Source organism: Rana temporaria, chromosome 4 (assembly GCF_905171775.1).
Source record: "Rana temporaria chromosome 4, aRanTem1.1, whole genome shotgun sequence".
Taxonomy (NCBI): Eukaryota; Metazoa; Chordata; class Amphibia; order Anura; family Ranidae; genus Rana; species Rana temporaria.
In genome coordinates this window covers 394,356,685-394,379,081 of record NC_053492.1, presented here as the reverse complement: position 1 = coordinate 394,379,081, position 22,397 = coordinate 394,356,685, and the positions used below count along the sequence as shown (strand labels likewise).

At 45.3% G+C, this 22,397-nt stretch overlaps 1 protein-coding gene across 4 annotated transcripts in view; it reads left to right on the top strand.

Moving 5' to 3' along the window:
• Nucleotides 1-448: 448 nt before the first annotated feature.
• VRK2 (VRK serine/threonine kinase 2) overlaps nt 449-22,397 on the top strand; it is a 129,051-nt gene continuing 107,102 nt past the window's right edge. For 3 of the 4 annotated variants that reach the window (XM_040351148.1, XM_040351145.1, XM_040351147.1), the window contains exons 1-3: nt 449-550; nt 13,853-13,991; nt 17,905-17,960. In XM_040351148.1, coding sequence (XP_040207082.1) covers nt 13,865-13,991; nt 17,905-17,960 — 183 coding nt within the window. In that variant the 5' untranslated portion in view covers nt 449-550; nt 13,853-13,864. Of the gene's footprint in view, nt 551-13,840; nt 13,992-17,904; nt 17,961-22,397 lie in introns of all 4 variants that reach the window. The other variant, XM_040351146.1, reaches the window with a different exon arrangement.

The following is a 22,397-nucleotide window of genomic DNA, read 5'->3' as shown; positions in this document are numbered from 1 at the left end:
CGAAGCGCTTCACTTCCTGGTTCCCTCACTGAGGATGGCGGGGGGAGCAGCAGAGTGACGAGCGATCGCTCGTCCTCTGCTGCGAACGGCGCTGGACTCCAGGACAGGTAAGTGTCCTAATATTAAAAGTCAGCAGCTGCAGTATTTGTAGCTGCTGGCTTTTAATATTATTTTTTAGTGGCACATCCGCTTTAAACGTCACATGACCGCGCAATTGTCAGTTAAAGTAACTTAGTTAATCGCAAAAAAATGGCTTAGCCAGGAAGGTCAAGCGTTTCATTTCAAACTTGCAGAAATGACAGCTGGAAACGAATAACTAACTTAAAAATAACCCATTAGAAATCTTCCAGGAGACTACAGTCCGCAGTGTGAGGGCAGAAACTTTTACTTTCGCTTTTCAGTAATGTGTGCCTGAGGGACACTCCATTTCCACACGCTCCCTATTCCTCCTAGCAGGAGAGAGTCTATTGGCAAACGCTCCCTGCTGTCACATGACCCTGCTTCTCCATTGCCCGGGCTCTTTGCAGCTGTGCGGACATACAAAGTTGCAGTAAGTTCTGTGCTCTTTCTCTATTTGTACTCAGGATGGAGGATTGTTAGAATTAGTGATATTTATCACAGGAGCAGCTTCTCCTGTGTCATGGGTCCTGTGTCATGGGTCCTGTGTCATGGGTCCTGTGTCATGGGTCAGGCTGGCCCTGTGTGCAGTAATGGGATAATTAAAACAGAAACCAAAACCCAGTTACTAACAAGTGTGTCTTGTGTGAGGAGGAGTCTGTCACTTGTAATATGGGACATCAATCCTGGGGGCTGTATAGGTCTGAGCCTGTCCCCGTGTTCAGCTTTAGCGTTTTCAGGACTTTTTTATTATGTTTTTTTTTATTTTATTTTTATACTTTTTTTTATTTATTTTTTTGGGCTTGAGCATTTTTGTCTTAGCCAATGAGATCAGGCGTGCACCTGAGGCTGCTGTGAAGATTTCACTGTACTGGGCCAATCATAAGCAACCAATGCATTCCCGGCCCACAGAGGAACGTGTGCATGCCTATTGTATGCAGGGAATGTCAGAGCCGCAGGTGATGGGTCCAGTACAGGTGACAGATTCCTGGTGCTTAGGTGGGTCCGGAACGGGATCTGAACACGTCTGAGCTTATCATTAGCCAATTAAAAAGCTAGTTACTAAAGCCTCATACACACGATCTGATTTTCATCGGACAAAGCATGGGACTTTTGTCCGAAGGGCGTTGCCCGTGAACTTTTATTGCATAAAAACAGCAAAAAATTGTCAGCCAACAAATACGAAACAACAGTTTTTTCAGCTCTTTAGCGCCACCCTTTAGGCAACTCCTTTTAATGTTGTGTTATGGTCAGCATTGCTTCTGAGCATGCGTGTTTGTACTTTGCAGGGGGGGAGATGTGGATTTTGCAGGGGGGGGGGAATGTGGATATTTCAGGGGGGGGGGGGGGATGTGGATATTGCAGGGGGGGGGAAATTGTGGATATTGCAAGGGGGGGGGGAGATGTGGATATTGCAGGGGGGGGGGGGAATTGTGGATATTGCAGGGGGGGGGGGAGATGTGGATATTGCAAGGGGGGGGGGGGAGATGTGGATATTGCAGGGGGGGGGGGGAATTGTGGATATTGCAGGGGGGGGGGGAGATGTGGATATTGCAAGGGGGGGGAGATGTGGATATTGCAGGGGGGGGGGGAATTGTGGATATTGCAGGGGGGGGGGGGAGATGTGGATATTGCAAGGGGGGGGAGATGTGGATATTGCAGGGGGGGGGGAATTGTGGATATTGCAGGGGGGGGGGGAGATGTGGATATTGCAGGGGGGGGGGGGAGATGTGGATATTGCAGGGGGGGGGGGAATTGTGGATATTGCAGGGGGGGGGGGGGAGATGTGGATATTGCAGGGGGGGATGTGGATATTGCGGGGGGGGGAAGATGTGGATATTGCGGGGGGGGGGGGGAATTGTGGATATTGCAGGGGGGGGGAGATGTGGATATTGCAAGGGGGGGGGAGATGTGGATATTGCAGGGGGGGGGAATTGTGGATATTGCAGGGGGGGGGGGAGATGTGGATATTGCAGGGGGGGGGAATTGTGGATATTGCAGGGGGGGGGGAGATGTGGATATTGCAGGGGGGGGGGGAGATGTGGATATTGCAGGGGGGGGGGGGAGATGTGGATATTGCAGGGGGGGGGGGAATTGTGGATATTGCAGGGGGGGGGGAGATGTGGATATTGCAGGGGGGGGGGGAATTGTGGATATTGCAGGGGGGGGGGAGATGTGGATATTGCAGGGGGGGGGGGGATGTGGATATTGCAGGGGGGGGTGGAATTGTGGATATTGCAGGGGGGGGGGGAGATGTGGATATTGCAGGGGGGGGGAGATGTGGATATTGCGGGGGGGGGGGGGAGATGTGGATATTGCGGGGGGGGATGTGGATATTGCGGGGGGGGAAGATGTGGATATTGCGGGGGGGGGGGAGATGTGGATATTGCGGGGGGGGGGGGAGATGTGGATATTGCGGGGGGGGGGGGAGATGTGGATATTGCGGGGGGGGGAGATGTGGATATTGCGGGGGGGGGGGAGATGTGGATATTGCGGGGGGGGGGGGAGATGTGGATATTGCGGGGGGGGGGGAGATGTGGATATTACGGGGGGGGGGAGAGATGTGGATATTGCGGGGGGGGGGAGATGTGGATATTGCGGGGGGGGGAGATGTGGATATTGCGGGGGGGGGGAGATGTGGATATTGCGGGGGGGGGGAGATGTGGATATTGCAGGGGGGGGGGATGTGGATATTGCAGGGGGTGGGGGAGATGTGGATATTGCAGGGGGGGTGGGGGAGATGTGGACATTGCAGGGTGGGGGAGATGTGGACATTACAGTGGAGGTGGGGGGAGATGTGGATATTGCAGGGGGGGTGGGGGAGATGTGGATATTGCAGGGGGGTGGGGGAGATGTGGACATTACAGTGGGGGTGGGGGAGATGTGGATATTGCAGGGGGGGGTGGGGGGAGATGTGGATATTGCAGGGGGGGTGGGGGAGATGTGGATATTGCAGGGGGGGTGGGGGAGATGTGGACATTACAGTGGGGGTGGGGGAGATGTGGATATTGCAGGGGGGGTGGGGGAGATGTGGACATTACAGTGGGGGTGGGGGAGATGTGGATATTGCAGAGGGGGGGGGGGAGATGTGGAGGTGGGGGAGATGTGGATATTGCAGGGGGGGTGGGGGAGATGTGGATATTGCAGGGGGGTGGGGGAGATGTAGACATTACAGTGGGGGTGGGGGAGATGTGGATATTACAGTGGGGGTGGGGGAGATGTGGACATTACAGTGGGGGAGAGATGTAAAAAAATCAAAAAACGGTGATCAAATGCCACCAAAAGAAAGCTTAATTTCTGGGAAAAAGGGACATCAATTTACTTTGGGTACAACGTCGCACAACCGCGCAATTGTCAGTTATAGTAACGCAGTGCCATATTGCATAAAACGGCCTGGTCATGAAGGGGGTAAACCTTCCGGGCTGAAGTGGTTAAGATAAAAAAAACGTATTACTTTACGCCCAGGTTCACACTGGGCTGTGGAAATGAAGCCGTGTGAAGTAAACACAGTTTACTGTGCTTCAGTTATGAATAGAAACAGTGAGCAAGTGTGTTCATTTAGGAAAGGAAGGTGCTTGTAAATTACATATTTACCAGCCCCTTTTCCTGCTCTCCATCCTGAAACATCACCACAGTAGCCAGGGAGAAGAGGGATGCTAGCAGCCCTGCAGGGTGGGGGGGTATGGGCAGTAGAGAGAATTGGCACCGCACATGGTGATTAGGGTGTGCCCAGGCACACCCCCTGCACATGCCTATGGTCACAAGAGGGATCTTAGTTCTTCACTTCTGTGAACCAGATTCAGCAGGGAGTGGACTAACGTCTGCCGTCAGTGGACAGTCCAGGCTCTGTAAGGTCGGGATCTACCTAGATTCCTGCCTGGCAACTGGCTAAGTTTCTCAGCACGCCACAGAGCCTATGTCAGCCACTCCCGCCCCCTGTACAGTCCTGAGTGAGAGCTAGAGGGGCAGACCACAGCGCGGTGACTGACAGCCACCGCTCTGTGGGCCCGAGAACCTGAGCAATCAGCAGTTTTTGATCGCTCAGTTCTTGGTGTAGCAGGGGACAGCTGCAGCATCAGATCGATGTTGCAGCCATCTGGATGAGTATGTTTATATTTATTTTTTGATTCCCGCATTTCTATTTAAACAAAATTAACCTGAAAATGACATTACATTAAAGCCTTTTTTTTTCCATATATGTTGTCCCTCTCCTTCCGGGACCTATGGAGTCTTGTATCGGCATGTGAACTCCCACCCCACAGCAGGGAATCATCTGGCCTGCAACTCATTGGAATACTAAAAAGTGGGAGTTCAGGTTAGAGATATGTTTGGAGAATGCTTAAAGCGGATGTGCGCTCAAAAAAAATTATTAAAAGCCAGCAGCTACAAATACTGCAGCTGCTGACTTTTAACCTCTTGACCACTGGGCACTTAAACCCCCTTCCTAACCAGACCAATTTTCAGCTTTCGGTGCTCTCACAATTTGAATGACAATAACTCAGTCATACAACATTGTACCCATTTGAAATTTTTGTCCTTTTTTTCACACAAATAGAGCTTTCTTTTGGTGGTATTTGATCACCTCTGGGTTTTTTATTTTTTGCGCTATAAAAGAAAAACGACAGAAAATTCTGTAAAAAAAAAAAAAAAAAAAAAAAACTTGTTTCTGTCATATTCGCAGGTTATTTCTCACACACAGCATATGCTTACCACGAATTACACCCCAAAACACATTCTGCTATTCCTCCCGAGTATGGCGATACCCCATGTGTGCGACTTTTACACGGCGTGGCCACATAGAGAGGCCCAACATGCAGGGAGCGCCATCAGGCGTTCTGGAACACCCAGACCAATTCTTACAATTACATAGAACCCCAAAACATTATATATGCAGAGTATTGGGGCATTGCGGAGTATTGGGGCATTGCGGAGTATTGGGGCATTGCGGAGTATTGGGGCATTGCGGAGTATTGGGGCATTGCGGAGTATTGGGGTATTGCGGAGTATTGGGGTATTGGGGTATTGCCAGAGTATTGGGGTATTGCCAGAGTATTGGGGTATTGCCAGAGTATCGGGGTATTGCCAGAGTATTGCGCAGGGATAGCTGAGCTGGGATGGATCTGTGACTGCAGTTGTCCAGCCACAGCACTGCTGACACCCCGCGCTCCCCCCCCCTCTCCTCTCGCACTGTACCGAACGGTACAGAGAGGGGAGGGAGGAACCGGCGTCATCAAATGACGCCGGTTTGTTTACAAGTGATCGCTCCGTCATTTGACGGAGCAATCACGTGGTAAACGGCCGCTATCAGCGGCAATTTACCGTGATCCGTGATGCGCCGGGTCTTCTAGACCGGGCGAGCACGGACACTTTCGCGAGCGCGCCCCAGGGGACGCGCAAACGCGGAAGTGCACGAGGACGTCCCAGGGACGTCCTGTCACAGTAACTCGACCGCGCTGTAGCAGTATTTTTGCTATAGCGCGGTCGGCAAGAGGTTAATATTAGGACACTTACCTGTCCTGGAGTCCAGCGGCGTCCGCAGCAGAGGATGAGCGATCGCTCGTCACCCTGCTGCTCCCCCCTCCATCCACGGTGAGGGAACCAGGAAGTGAAGCGCTCCGGCTTCACTGCCCGGTTCCCTACGGCGCATGCGCGAGTCGCGCTGCGCCCGCCGATTGGCTCACACGCTGTGTGCTGGGAGCCGAGTGTTCCCAGCACACAACAGGGACAGACGGGAAGTCAGAAAAAACACGTCTTTTGCCCGTGATGTGTGGCCGGAAGTGGGTGCAAATACCTGTCTTTAGACAGGTATCTGCACCCCCCTCCCCCCTGAAAGGTGTCAAATGTGACACCGGAAGGGGGAGGGTGCCGATCAGCGCGACTTCACTTTAGGGTGGAGATCCGCTTTAAGCTCATCTCTAATCATGAATCCCCCATCTGACAGCATAACGCCGCTGATCCCCGCTGAGCAGGCCGATGACAGGTCTGCATCTGCTCCACGGATCCAGAGTGGACATAGACGCAGCTTCATGTCTTCTATGGGCTGTCAGATGGAAACGGACTGCCTGTTTGTTTCCATACGACTGTCAGCCGATCCGATCTGCTGGACAGATAGGGAACCAATCCCCATCTATTCGTTTTTAGTGGACTGGATCGGATTGGATGTTGGCTGGTGCCAACGGACAAATGTCTACCGCTACATAGAGAGCAATGCATGGTCCAATGGGGTCCGCCTGAAAAACTGACAGGCGAACCCAATTGGTCAATCCAGGGCTCGACAAATCCCGGGCGCCAGGTCGCCATGGCGACTAGAAATGGTGTCCTGGCGACTTGGCTTGGAAGGTGGGCAAATTTTTTTTGTGAGCTGGCGCCATCTTGTGGTGAGCCGTTGGTATTACAAGTTATTACCACCAGATGTGTGAGCTGGTGCCATCTGGTGGTGGGCGTTGGTATTACAAGTTAAGCATTACAAGTTAAACAGCAATTCTAATGTCATTTTTCACTATTTTCCCTGCCATCTTCTTCCCTCTAATTAGAACCCCCAAACATTATATATATTTTTTATCCTAACACCCTAGAGAATAAAATGGCAGTCGTTGCAATACTTTCTGTCACGCCGTATTTGCGCAGCGGTCTTACAAGCGCATTTTTTTCGGAAAAAATTACACTTTTTTTAAATTAAAAAATAAGACAACAGTAAAGTTATCCCCATTTTTTTTTTAATATTATAAAAGATAATGTTACGCCGAGTAAATTCATACCCAACATGTCACGCTTCAAAATTGCGTCCGCTCGTGGAATGCCGACAAACTTTTACCCTTTAAAATCTTCATAGGCGACGTTTAAAAAAATCTACAGGTTGCATGTTTTGAGTTACAGAGGAGGTCTAGGGCTAGAATTATTGCTCTCGCTCTACCAATCGCAGCGATGCCTCACATGTGTGGTTTGAACACCATTTACATATGCGGGCGCTGCTCACGTATGTGTTCGCTTCTGCGCGCGAGCTTGTCAGGACAGGGTGCGTTTTCTGGCTCCTAACTTTTTTAGCTGGCTCCTAAATTCCAAGAAAATTTGTCAAACCCTGGGTCAATCAGTGTGAAAGGGGGCCTTATGCCTTGTACACACGATTGGAATTTCCGATGGAAAAAGTCAGACGGAATTTTTTCATCGGATATTCCGACCACGTATATGCCCCATCGGACTTTTTCCAATGGAAATTCCATTCGTCTGTATGGAACTCAGACGGAGAAAAAAACACACATGCTCAGAATCAAATCGACGCATGCTCGGAAGCATTGAACTTCATTTTTCTCGGCTCGTCATACGTGTTGTACGTCACCGCGTTTTTGATGGTCGGAATTTGGTGTGACAGTGTGTATGCAAGACAGCTTGAATGGAATTCCATCGGAAAAACCCGTCTGAGTTTATTCCGACGGAAACTTTGATCGTGTGTACAGGGCATTGGGGTTTTATAATCACAATAATTTACAGATTTCTATCTTTCTGTGTTTTCTGGAGAATAATATTGGACCACATCCTTTCCAATTTTTGGTTTCATTATGACAATCTGCCACAGTGAGAAAAGCTTCTGTGTTTGCATCTCCTAAAGTGGGGAGGAACCTCAGGTGGGATTTTATCAAAAGTTAAGCTTTTCAGTGGAAATTTAAACCTGAAATTTGGCAAGTCAGACAAGGGAGCTTCCCGGGGGGGGAGTTTACAGAACATCTAAAAGTGTATCTTATTTTTCATTTGGAAAAGTGTATTATTTTTTTTACTTTATAAGTGCACATTAGGAATTCTCTCTTGTTGTTTTTGTTGTTTTTTGTTCTGAAATTGAAGGGAAATCCCAGAACTTTGAGTTGTCACAAAAAAATAAAAAAGATAGAGGGGAAATCTGCCTATGAGAACACTTAGTCTGGCTACAACTAGCAGGATTTCCTCTCACTTCCCGTTATTTCTCTGCCATTTTCAGGCTTATCATTGTGGCTTATGATATGAGTCTTCTTTGGCGGTGGAAATAGACTGTCCTTCCTCCTGGACTGAGGGGCATGTACTAATGTCAGCCCAGGCTGTGTGATGACCTACAGTAAGCGGGTTGCATGACACTGGGCATTATTCAACTCAGAAGACGAGCTGTAACTCTGCAGGGGAGAATAACAACAATTCCTGTTTTTTGTATTTTATTTTAACACGTACATGGCAGCAAAATAATAATAAAAAAAGCAAAGTTTTGTTCCCTGTATTTTAATAGTTCTCTGTTAGATGTTATAGAGTTTGTCATAAAAAAAAAAAAAGGGGGTGTTTGTGGCGCTTGCTAATAACCTAACATTAAAGTGCAAACGTGCAATAATTAAATTAAAACTAATGTATTAATATATTAATACCGTGATGGTGATCCACAATCAGTGAAAACCCAAAATGAAAAATCAAATAAAAAATTATAAAATATAAATATTCCATGCAAAGATGCAAACGTGAATCTTTGTGCAAAGTCAATTAAATTATACAGTCCAAAAATATAGTGATCAAAATCCGTGAAAAATAATCAAAAGAACTCCAATAAAATCCACAGCAAATTTCTAGTGCAGTGCTTGAATCCACACGGACTTCTTTGTGCAAAGTGCAATGTGCTCTGATCCTGGTGACCCGTTTCCCCAAGCCCCTCACCTCAGTAGGCTTAGTATTAAGCCTCTTAAGTTCCACAGTAGCCGTTTATTCCAGGACAGCAATGGTAACCTCTATGCGCAAATGAATGAGTCATTCATATGTTACAAATAGCGTGCTTTGCCACTGTGATAATGTCTAACAACAAATTAATAAATGATGTGCAAATTATGCAATTTAATCATTAAGAGCGTTTTTGCCGCGTTTTCGCAGTAAAAATAGCGCTATTAAAACGCTCATAAAACGCTCCCCATGCATCTCAATGGACCCTTTCACACTGAGGCGTTGCGCTGGAGGAGCGTTGAGAAAAGTCCTGCAAGCAGCATCTTTGGAGCAGCTTTTGAGCGCTGAAAAAAACGCTCCAAAAATGCCCCTCTCCATTGAAAATGCGGTAAAATAGCGGTGTTTTACCGCTATTTAACGATCCGCTATAGGCGTTTCCAGTGTGAAAGGGCTCTAAGTGCTTCACATATAAAGTGCTTCGATAACATGTCCAGTGCAAGATCATTCAGTTCAGGGTTTTACACTATCTGAGCTTTTTTCTTCCTGTGCCACTTTGTATTGTATGGTATAAATCTGCGAGAAATCAATCTGTAGCACTGGTCCTTAACCACTTCATTACTGGGCACTTAAACCCCCTTCCTGCCCAGACCAATTTTCAGCTTTCAGCGCTGACGCATTTTGAATGACAAATGTGCGGTCATACAACACTGTACCCAAATTATATTTTTAACATTTTTTTTCCACAAATAGAGCTTTCTTTTGGTGGTATTTGATCATCTCTGCGATTTTAAATTTTTTGTGCTATAAACAAAAAAGACAGAAAATTTTGAAAAAAAACACTATTTTTTACTTTTTGTTATAATAATATCCCAATTTTTTTATATATATTTTTTTTTCCTCGATTTTATGCCGATATGTATTCTTCTACATATTCTTTGTTAAAAAAAATCGCAATAAGCGTATATTGATTGGTTTGCGCAAAAGTTATAGCACCTACAAAATAGGGGATAGATTTATGTTTTTTTTTTTTTTTTTACTAGTAATGGCGGCGATCTGCGATTTTTTTTTTTTTTTTTTGTCAGGCCTGCAATATTACAGCGGACATATCGGACACTTTTGACACAATTTTGGGACCATTCATATTTATAAAGCAATCCGTGCTATAAAAATGCACTAAGTACTGTATAAATGTGACTGGCAGGAAAGGGGTTAACACTAGGGGGTGAGGAAGGGGTTAAATGTATTCCCTGGGTGTGTTCTAACTGTGTGTGGAGGGGGACTGACTGGGGGAGGTGACCGATCTGTGTCCCTATGTACAAGGGACACAGCATCGGTCTCCTCTCTCCCTGACAGGACGTGGAGCTCTGTGTTTACACACAGAGCTCCATGTCCCTGCCGATCGCGGGCACCTGGCGGACATCGCTGCCGGCAGGCACGCACATCGGTATGTCAGCGATGCGCCGGGCACAGTGCTTCCCCGCTGTGCGCCCCCAGCGGCGCGCGTGGGGAATGCACATAAAAGGACGTCCACCCGGCAGTTGAGAGCCGCGCTGTGGACGTCTTTCGTCTATAGCGCGGCTCTCAAGTGGTTAAAGAGAAACTGCAGTCTGATCACATAATCTGTAATAAAAACATCTTTGCCATTCTGAAGCTTCTCTCCAACCACTTTGCATATTATTTTATATATACCCTGATTCTGTACTTTCCAAATATGCTGCAGAAATCTCCCTCTACTAATTCTGGCTGCAACCATTTTAACTGTGGGCAGCTGAAGCTGCTGCCTATTCACTTCCTGGATTTACACACACACAGAGGCACACCTCCAGCTCTGCAGCTCCTATTGGCCCTCTTATAACTCATCCCCCCTCCCTTCCTGGCAAACTCTCACTAGCTATGCATGATGTCATAAGCCTAGGCTTTTTACCAGACAAGAAAGAGGAAGTGGGCTGTATAAGGTATTTACTGGCAGAAAAAAAATGTTTTACTATCCAAAGTTAAAACAACAAGGGCAGAAGATTTAATAGATGGAAAGGTGAAAAAAATTCCTGAAGTTCTACTTTAACTCTCCCCAAAGGAGGGCTTATAAATATCTGGTGAGTTTTCTGTGCTGATGGTGACAATTGTATGCGGACAATTACAGCATTTCTGGAGCAGCAGTCTCAATGTTCTTATCTCTCACTTACCCCATCCACAAAGGGTATGACATTTCATGTTTCTGTTTTAAAATATTTTTTCTGCTTGCATCACTTCCTGTTGGTCAGCTCCCATCATTCACTGTGTATTTTTGTGCATGTACTCGAGAGACTGTACCCGGACTGCAGGAGTTGGGAGTAGGCAGGCCTCCCCCAGAGGCAATCTGCCACCTTTCTCCATGTCCCCGGGTGGCAATGGCGGGTGTGTGAGGGGGTCCTCACACACCCGGGGGAGGCATTTTTGAGAGTTTCAACTCATAACGCATAGGTCAGCCCATTCACTTGAATGGGCTGCTCGATGCGCAGCAATGGCCCCAAAGAAGCTCCAGAACTTTGTTTTGGAGTGAGCGTGGTGCGTTTTTTGGATGCGTTGCAGTGTGAAATGGACAGCAAAGCTGATTTCAATGGGCTGCACTACACGTGGCAAAATAGCTCATGGGACATTTTGGCATGATGTGTGTTGCATGTTTTTTTGTGTATTTTGCTGCGTTTGTCATCCATTTTTTGTGACAAAATGTGTGTTTGGTTAAACACACTCCTTAGGACACAGCTGATCACAGATCTGGGTAAATGGCCAATTACAGCGGGCCTTTACCATGTGATCAGCTGTGTCCAATCACAGCTGATCATGATGTAAACACAAGCCGGTTATCAGCATTCCTTTCCTCATGCTGACAGCATGAGGAGAGGAGAGCTGATAACCAGCTTGTATGAAAGGGACTACACTGATCATCAGGGTATTGATCATCCGGGTCCTGATAATCGGAGCAGTCCCAACAGTGCTGCCAATCAGTGCCCATCAGCACATATCAGTGAAGGAGAAAAATTACCTGTTTGCAAAATTGTATAACAAACCATTACTTTTTTTTTCAAAATTGTGGGTTTTTTTTTTTTTGTTTATTTTGCATAAAATGGAAAACCTTGGTGGTTCAATACCACCAAAAGAAAGCTCTATTTGTGTAAAAACAATTGATAAAAATGTCATATGGATACAGTGTTGCATGACAGCCCTGCAAGGTGAAAACTGGCCCAGTAGGCAAGTGGTTAAAAATTGCAACTCTGCCAAAATCCCAGTCACCAGGGATCGGCAAAGTTTTTTGTACACGGAGACTGTTGTACGTGAGCAGTTCTTGCAGTGTCCACAGCCGCCTGTTTTGCATTCGGCCGTGGGGAGCTGATCAGAGGAGCGGGACAGATGAATAAGCTGTCGTCCTCCTCCTCTGCAAACCGAGCATGCCCGCCCCCAGGAAATCAGAGCCGTGGTCGGGACAACTTCTCCCCCAGCAGTTTTCCAGCCTCACTCCTGCAGGAGGCTGCTTGAGTGGGTGGGATGGGGGTGTGCCTGGAAGAGGGAGGAGTGAACAGGGGGAGCCGAGTGACTGTTCCTGGATGCGAGCTCAGCTAGCAGTACATTGTGCATTAGTTTACAGGCTGGCACCTCTTTGCAGAGTTACTGCAGCTTCGCATAGAGGTGTTAGCTGACAAATGGGGTTGCACCTCCTTTTCATGTAACACAGTGAGAAATTGTCCGGTGTGCCTTGCATGCAATCTCTGACTGTCCGGTGTGCCTTGCATGCAATCTCTGACTGTCCGGTGTGCCTTGCATGCAATCTCTGACTGTCCGGTGTGCCTTGCATGCAATCTCTGACTGTCCCATGGGCCATGCATGCAATCTGATTTTCCCGTGTGCCATGCATGCAATCTCATACCACAAGCAGTCTTTATTTAAATGTTATTTAAAACGTATTTGTATCGGTAGAACTATGCCAGAGAGTAGACTGTTTTTTGATGGTCTTAATTTAAAATGTACCTTGGTGTCCTTTTATTATGGTCTGTACTTTGGAAAATGTCCACCACAGCTTTGGTCCATGCCTATCCCTGCCAGTCACCCAAACCAAAAAAATATGAGCCATGGAAGCATCTTATTTTTATACTATCCTGGCAGGGACAGGAAAACCCTGAGGATAGAAGGGTGAATGGGCCCTTTTATTCTCTGTGTGTTTTCTGCCCCGTTCGGGTGGGAAAATCTTTCTCTTTTTCTCTTTCTCTTTCTCTTTTTCTCTTTCTCTTTCTCTTTTTCTCTTTCTCTTTCTCTTTCTCTTTCTCTTTCTCTCTTTCTCTTTCTCTTTCTCTCTTTCTCTTTCTCTTTCTCTCTTTCTTTCTCTCTTTCTCTTTCTCTCTTTCTTTCTCTTTCTTTCTCTCTTTCTTTTTCTTTCTCTCTTTCTCTCTTTCTCTTTCTCTTTCTCTTTCTTTCTTTCTCTTTCTTTCTCTCTCTTTCTTTCTCTCTTTCTCTCTTTCTTTCTCTCTTTCTCTCTTTCTTTCTTTCTCTCTCTTTCTTTCTCTCTTTCTTTCTCTCTTTCTCTCTCTCTTTTTCTTTCTCTCTTTCTCTTTCTCTTTCTCTTTCTCTTTCTCTTTCTCTTTCTCTCTCTCATAAATGTATTCTCCTACTTACCAATTGAAGTTGTGCTTTGACCTGAACTAGAAAGTGGTGGTGGTCGGGCAGGGGGGGGGGGGAATAAAAATTGTGAGGACACATGCACACCTGTATGCCTACAATTTGCCAGCCTTGATGATGCGTGTGATGCAATACTCCATATGTGCTTTGTGTGTATAACAGGATTTGCCTGCTCAGATCTCTCTTTTATACATCCCATTGCTTTTATACATTCCAAAATGATTATATATGATGGAGAGTTATTTGGCTTCTTCTAGTCTCCTCCACTATGGCTACAGTGGTGCTGATTGATAATGTAGAGCGCTTATGTACGAATTTCCACAATTTTAGCTTATTTAAGGTTGACCCAGAATTTGTGTGTTGGTCTATACAGCTCTCTCACTCATTTTTTTAATAAAGATTTTACAAAAAGTCTTTCTTTTAGGTTAAAACAAAAATGCCTCCAAGGAAAAACAAACTGCCAGTTCTTTTGCCGGAAGGTTGGATAGTGACTGACACAAGCAAAAAAAACTGGAGATTGGGCAAAAAGTTTGGCCAGGGAGGATTTGGTTTAATCTATTTGGGTAAGTAATTTCAAATTATTTTTCTACATTTGTAGTATTGAATCGCACCCTCTAAACTTCCATGTTTGTCACAGAAATGTTGATTGTCCATTTGGATTTACTACATAGGCTTTGTGATCAGTGTATAGTGAACGTGTCACCCTTGTCAGATGATACAGGGTGTCATGATGATGTATAGAAAACATTAATGGTTATTCAAGTTTTAAGGAGGCTCGGTTTACAAGATCTGGAATGTATTGGGATTGCCATATTGCAATGATGATCCTCAGAGATGGTATTTCTGCCAATTTGTGTCCAGTTTTCAACCAAATTTCAACCAAATTTCAACTGCATAAACAACAGAACAAGGCAACTTACCGCCAATACCTTTCATCCCACATGATGGACATAGATAGTACTTCTGCCTAGCATAAGGTGACCGGATTTTTAAAATGAAATCTGGGGAGATTTTTTTTTTTAATATCCAAATTGTTAACAATTTTATAAGCATATTTTGCTCAAATGATATATGCAGTATATGTGGTATGTGTTTATGGAATGATTGACCATGCATTTTAAAGCACATTTAAGGAGTGCCCAGCAGACCAGTCTTACCTGTGATTAGTGCATAGCGAGCGAGGAGAGGAGGCGGATTATACAGAGCAGGGATCTCCTGTTTACCCCACACGGCCGCTGTCCTCAGACGAAGTCCTGCCTCATATGATAGATGTCACCAGTGAGCTGCCTATCATAGGAGCTGGCCCAGGAGGCAAGACGTCCAACAGCCGAGAAAGCGGGAGATCCCTGCGCTGTATAATCGGGAGGCACTCGCCCCCTCCCTGTCAGACAGCCCAGTGGAACCCGTGATAGGGCTGGCCCTGGGCGCACCCCCTCTGCACCAGTTTACGGTGTCCCTGAATCCAGGGACAAAACCAGGGACAGACGGGCTCCAGGGACAGTGTCCTCAATCCGGGAACTGTCTCCAGAAATCGGGGATGTCTGGTCACCCTAGACTAGCAGGTCAAGGGTGGCCGGTTCGAATCTTAACCACAACACTACCTGCTTGAAGTTTGCATGTTCTCCCTGTGCCTGCATGGGTTTCCTTGGGTACTCTCCCCCCACACTCCAAAGACATGCTGGTAGGTTAATTGGCTCCTGTCTAAATTGGCCCTAGTATATGATGTATGTGAGTTAGGGACCTTAGATTGTAAGCCCCTTGATGTGAATATATACATATGCAAAGTGCTGCGTAAAATGACGGAACTTTATAAGTACTCGAAAAATAAAAAATAAATAAAAAGGCTAGCTGTAAGTGACTTTCTGAAAATTGTTGCATGTGTACAGCCATCATTCATCTTCTAGCCTTGCATTTTCTCAGCTTTGCTGTAAAGGTTGGAGCTATGCTCTGCTTCTTGTCACCCTATTGTACAGTAGAGGTCCCTTTAGAACCGCAGGATACTCTGCGGTGTTCTGGGCAAGTCACTGATGAAGACTGTAAATATAACCACCCAATGTATACACACTGTCTTGCCTCATACCAGATATAATTCACTGTCCACCCAGCACTGCATACAGATATTTAATACCCCCGTATCTGTCTGCTGTAGGTACCACTGAAGTGTGTCCTGCATTAGATCACAGCACATTATTCTGGCATGTCTTTTGTCTGTATAGAACTACAAGTCCCAGGATACTATACGTGCATATATTTTGTCTCTGTGGAACTACCAACATATTATATTTGCATTCCATTTGTCTGTATGCAACTAAGTTCCAGCACATTTTATTTGCATTTCTCCTGTCTCTAGGCATACACATCCTGAGACAATATAATTGCATTTCTTCTGTCTCTGTAGAAATACAAGTTCCAGTAAACTATCTTTGACTTTCTCCTGTCTCGGTAGAACTGAAGCAGACACAGCCTTTAATGAACAGTCCCCAGTTACTTATTTTTAATCCTGCAAAATGCATAAAGTTCCATACACTATTCGTGTCCATTACTGGTTCTCTCTATCCTGATCACTTCTGTGCCCATGATGAGCACACTTTGGGCTGTTCAATCTGAAAATGTACAGAACATAATCTGGCAGAACCATGGGGGGAACTCACTTGGTCCTTTTACTGCATTTACTGATATTTAGTTTTATTTCTTAACCACTTCAGCTACACGGACCATTTGGCTGCCAAATGCCCGGGTCACGTTTAGCGATTCGGCACTGCGTCGTTTTAATTGCGCTGTACCCAAACAAAATTGGCGCCCTTTTTTCCCCACAAATAGAGCTTTCCTGGTGGTATTTGATCACCTCTGCGATTTAATATTTTTTGCGCTATAAACAAAAAAAGAGCAGCAATTTTGAAAGAAAAAAAAATACTTTTTGCTATAATACATATCCCAATTTTTTTTAAAACAATTTTTTTCCACTATGTATTTTTCTTTATATTTTTGGTAAAAAAAATTGCAATAAGCGTATATTGATTAATTTGCGCAAAAGTTATAGCGTCTACAAAATAGGGGGTAGTTTTTTATTGCATTTTTATTTCTATTATTTTTTTTTACTAGTAATGGCGGCGATCTGCAATTTTTATGGTGGACACATTGGGCGCTTTTGACACATTTTTGGGACCATTGTAAATTTATACAGCTATCAGTGCTATAAAAATGCACTGCTTTACAGTAAAAATTACACTGGCAGTGAAGGGGTTAACCACTAGGGGGCGCTGAAAGGGTTAAGTGTGTCCTAGGGAGTGATTCTAACTATGAGGGGGAGGAGCTACCAGTGACATGTCAGCGATCACTGTTCCTGATCACAGGGAGCAGTAGATCCCTGACATGTCACTAGGCAGAACAGGGAAATGCCTTGTTTACAAAGGCATCTCCCTGTTCTGCCTTTACCGACCGCAATCATGGGCCGCCCGGGAACATTGAGTTCCTGGGAACCGTGGGCGCACTCATGAGGCCCATGACATTCGCGTGTGCGCCCGCTGGGTGGCAAGTTTAAAGGGACGTACAGATACGCCCATTTGCCTGGCCGTGCCATTCTGCCGACGTATATCGGCGTGCGGCGGTCGGCAAGTGGTTAAAGTAATTGTAAATGCAGAATGTTTTTTATCCTCATGCATTGTACAATAAGATAAACAACCTTCTGTATGCCGCAGCCCCACTCCGCTCTACTAATACTTACCTGAGCCCCATCTCGTTCCAACGATGTTGCAGCAGTGTCTCGGCTGTCCGGGACTCCCCTCCTCATTGGCTGAGATAGCAGCGTGGCGCCATTGGCTCTTGCTTCTATCAATCAAAGTCGGTCAGCCAATAATGAGAGAAGGGGTGGTGGGGCCCCGCCATGGCTCTGTGTCTAAATGAACCCAGGGAGCTGTGGCTCAGCTCAGTTGCCCCCATAGCAAGCTGCTTGCTTTGGGGGCACGCAACAGGAGGACGGGGCCAGGAGCACCGAAGGGGGACTTGAGAACAGGAGGATCCTGGCTGCTCTGCAAAACCATTACACAGAGCAAGAAAGTATAACGTGCTTGTTATTTTTAACTAAAAAAATGTTTTAGACATTACAATCGCTTTAAATCAAAAAGTTCAGCTTCCCTTCCCTCTTCTCAATGATTGTTGCCTAGTATGCCAACATATAGGTGGATATTTCCTCTTTTTCATTGTAATGTTTTGTTGCAATTCATGGTGAGGCTGCAATAAACACCTAAAATATAGATGAGCAGGAGCTGGTATAAATTATACACCCCAAAATATTTTTTTTCTAGTACACAGGCCACATATTCCTGAGCCTTTGTAATGTCAAATCTCATCTATACACGGATACAATGCTAAACCTGTACAAATGCTCCATCTGTACACAATGTTTATGCATGAGAATGTGAGCACATGGGATATCATGAATAATTATGACAAAGACCAATATTGTTTTCTTTTCAGCCTCCAATGTTTGTGATACACCAGTCCGTGACAATGCTGCGTACGTCATCAAAGTGGTAATGATCATTTGTCTTTAACCATTTTCTGCATTTTCCTTGATTTTAAAAGGTTAGTTCACCTTTAGCAAAAACTGCCTATGCAGGTATGGAATGTCTGTAGATGAAAAGCTGTGCAGCTTTGACCAAAAGTAAATAATACCCTTGCTACAGGTGTAGGCCATTTACGTACCGCATGAAGCCTGACCTGAAAACTCCCAGCACATTGCTGAGAGAGGCCCTACTATTGCTTTTCACTTCCACCATCACAGAAGCTTGCTTTTTCCTCTGATTCAAACCCCCTCACATGAGCTGTTGCTCCTCTGATGCAGTAGCTCTGAGCTTAGAGTTTAGCTTAGTACACACAGGCTGGATTTCGGGTGGCTAGAGCTGGGCGATTTTAGGCAAAAAAAAAATCTGCAATTTAAAAAACAACAACTTGATTCACTATACGAATCAAGTTTTATTTCCCCCATGTACACCGCGGCGGTCCTAAGTTTTTCGGCGAGCCCGTTGCTTTGGCCTAGTCCGTCGCGATCCTGGAAAAAGGCCGCGGAGCAGGCTGAAGCCATGGCCTTGCCTAAAAAATCCTGCTTGCCGCGACCCTGGGAAAAGGCCGCGAGCAACGTCCGGACTCGCGGCCTTTTCCCAGGATCGCGGCGAGCTGCTGGCAGGATTTTTTAGGCGAGGCTTCAGCCTAGTCCGCCGCAATCCTGGAAAAGGCAGCGGACTAGGCCGAAGCTGCGGCCTCGCCTTAAATTTTTTTAGCCGATGCCACGGCTTCGGCCTAGTCCACGGAGCACCGACCTATGAGAAAAAAATAAATCGATTTGATAAAAATTTGAAGCGATTTGCCCTCGCAACTCGATTCAAGATTCAAATCGATTTTTTTCCCAGCCCTATGGGTGGCATTGGCTGGTTCAATAGAAACTGCCCGACATTCAGCCTGTGTCTACTGGAGTGGGTCCGTCAGAAGCTGAGTAGTTCGGCTGGCTTCTGTCGAAGGGGCATGACCGAAAAAGGTCAGCGCTCATCCCCCTGTCGGAAATTATTAGTATAGTAGGGAATACTGCTGTACTAACATTGGACTGTTAGTACCGCGGTTTTGACCTGAGCTGAATGAAAAAAAAGAATGCATTTACAAGGCTTTTGAGAGCTCGCTCCTGTGATGACGAAGATGAACAGTAATGGCTAGATCTCTCTTGGCATCGTCCTGGGAGTGTTCATGTCAGGCTTCGTAAGGTATGGAAATGGCCTACACTTATAGCAAGGGCATTATTCAACTGCCAAGTTTGTTTTTATTGACAGACGTCCCTTCTCTACATAGGTAGTTTTTTTTTGTAAAGGTGAATTAACCCCTTTAAGTTGATTTAAAATAGCTTTACCTGCAAAAGGCAATTGAAAATGTGCTCCTACTATTGTCTGCTCTGTCAAACAATGTATCAATGCAGAGCAATCCAAGGGTGAAGTTCCTTCTGAAACCAACACTTCTGGAAGAGTCAATCTCCTGTGTCCACCACTTTATTGTTGTACTTTGGTTTCTCCTGTGCTCAGTGGTTTCTCAAGCAATAGAGTTATGTAGGAGGAACCATACTACAAAGAGAAAACGGCACATCCATAGATGAAGAAATATTTGTTGGTTTATTGTGGGGGTCAAAAGTTTAAAAAACATGACACATGAGGGATCCACACTGTTCAGCAGACGCGTTTCACACACTTTGTGTGAAAATTGTCTGCTGAACAATGTGGATTCCTTGTGTGTCATGTTTTTTAAACCTTTGACTCTACAATAAACCATCACATTCTTCTCTGGATGTGCCACTTTTTCTCTTTGTAACATGGATTTTCCAGGTTACGGACCTCGGCAGGCACCCAGTCTTTTTGCCACAGTAGTATGAAGAGATCTTTAATTTGCAGACAGCCTTGGAGCGGTAGATACTCTACTTCCCTTTTCCTTTGGTAGAAGGAATCACTAAGGCCCTTTTCACACTGGAAATAAGAACAAAAGATGATCAGGACAGCCGCACTCCAATCCAACGTAACTTTAATGTAAAAAACTGGAAACGGGCACTACAAGTCACAGCACCAGAACCTAGGACAGCTGACGCGTTTCACACTAACTTCAGTGTTTACTAGTTAGTGTGAAACGCGTCAGCTGTCCTAGTTTCCGTTGCTGTAACTTGTAGTGCCTGTTTCCAGTTTTTTACATTAAAGTTACGTTGGATTGGAGTGCCGCTGTCCTGATCATCTTCTGTACTTATTTGCTATATGCATTGCTAGCACCCTCAGTTCCTGAGAAGAAGATTGCACCCAACAAGACCTGCCTGGAGCGGCAATCTCTGCCCCTTTCACACTGGGGCAGGCCGTGCGGGGGCGCTAAAAATCGTGGCTCTATACCGTCGGAATTGTCGGGATTTTAACTCACGCTAGTGGCAGAAAAAGGGGTTAATTCTGCCCGCAATGCACCTCTGCAGAGGCGATTTGCGGGCGGTATTACCGCGGTTTCTCATTGTTTTAAATGGGAAGGAGCAGTGAGGGAACGGTATACATACCGCTCCTCTCACTGCTCCAAAGATGCTGCTTGCAGGAGATTTTTTTTCTCTCCCGCCAGCGCATCCCCTAAGTGTGAAAGCCCTCAGGCTTTCACATTAAGATTGCTGGGCAGGAGTTTTTCAGACGCTATTTTTAGCGCTAAACTGCCTGAAAAACTCCTCAGTGTGAAAGGGGCCTAAGTGTGGCAAGGAACACAGGAGAGATCAACACTCTCAGAGGTGTTGGTTTTAAAGCAAAGTTCACCTTGAGATTTCTTTGCATCAGAGCAACACCCGGCAGATTGAGCAGCGGGAAAGGTGGGAACTTCTTTTTATGGTACACTCTTTAGGCAACATAATCGCTGTAATTGTATTATTGGTATAATCATATTGTATTTTGGTCAGGGCTGGATTTGCAAAATGTATTTACCAGGCTGTCTCCAGCTTCAGTATATTCACTTGTTGCTAATGAGATTGACCCTGGCTTTACTTTAAGTGTGGTAGACTAGATGGCAGCACCCAAAGGGGATATAACCGAGTCTCTGGGAACAGGCTAGGGAAGGTTTTTCACACTAATTATGTATCATTGAGTTGTTTATAAGTTTAGTCAATATCTGCTTAACATTTTTATAGTATATTATACCGTTTTATCAGTGTTATTTTAGTATTTAGGAAGATGCTTGGAAGCTGTGCTACTGCTAACCACTTACCTTTTTTTCCTTTTCTGCTACTTATGCCATGAGATCTCATATTCATTGCCCCCTGGCCAAGTCTGTTAGGGTGTTACACTCTTGATCTTGGACTTTATCTTTTTGTTAATTTTTCTGTATATTATGCAGACTTCAGTTATAGAGCATTATGTTTATATTACACTCTCATACTGCTCTTTCCTATAATCTATAAAGGATGTTGGAACTCTGTAAGTGATTTAGTTAGTTAATTTCAATTCCTTGGGATAACCATTAAATATACAGTTGAAATACAGTAAAACCTTGGATTGCGAGCATAAGCGTGCTTGTAATCCAAAGCACTTGTATATCCAAGCACATTTTCCCATTGGAAATAATGGAAACTCAAATGATTTTTTCCACAACCATTTATTCATAAGTCCTTCAGTTTATAGTCCATATAAAAAGATGATAGCATTCCGATTGTGTAACCATAAAATGTCCGTCCACAAATGGAAGCCTCCACAAGGGTATTAGAAGCAAAATCCAGCAGGAGCTACAGAGTATAAAAGAGAAGAGAGGCGCCTCTAAGTGTAGCAACATGGTTACATTTAATGAAGGTACAGCATCTAGCAACTCGGATGATTAAAAGAGGCACATCTAAGTATGCAGGCATCCGTGGTAAAGCTGTCTGCAATTGTGACTGGGAAGACTACCCTGCAGTAGAGCGATCTGAAAGCAAGGCTTGGAGCGCAGCCTGGAAGGGACAACGTCAATGGCGGTGAGGAGAATGGTCTATATGGACATCTTTGCCCCGTATGCCTGCATACTTAAATGTGCCTGTTTTAATCATCAACCATGTGAGTTTCTAAATGTTGTACCTTCAATAAATGTAACCATATTGCTACACTTGGAGGCCTCCTCTCTTCTCTTTTATACTCAGTTGTGACATACCGCTACTCTTATATCAAGACATTGCTTGTATATCAAGTCGAAATGTATTTAAAAATGTTGCTTGTCTTGCAAAACACTCAAACCAAGTTACTCTCAAACCAAGGTTTTACTGTACATATATATTTACTGTTTCACCTGCCAAATAATTCATTGTTCTGCATGGTAAACTTTGCCATTTAGACAGGTCTGCCACAGTGCACAGCCAGACAGCAGACACTTTTATTTCCTGGTTCAGTAAAGCAGATTTCACATGTATGACTTAACATTTCATATTGGACAGTGTGATCTATGAAGCAGTAAAGCTG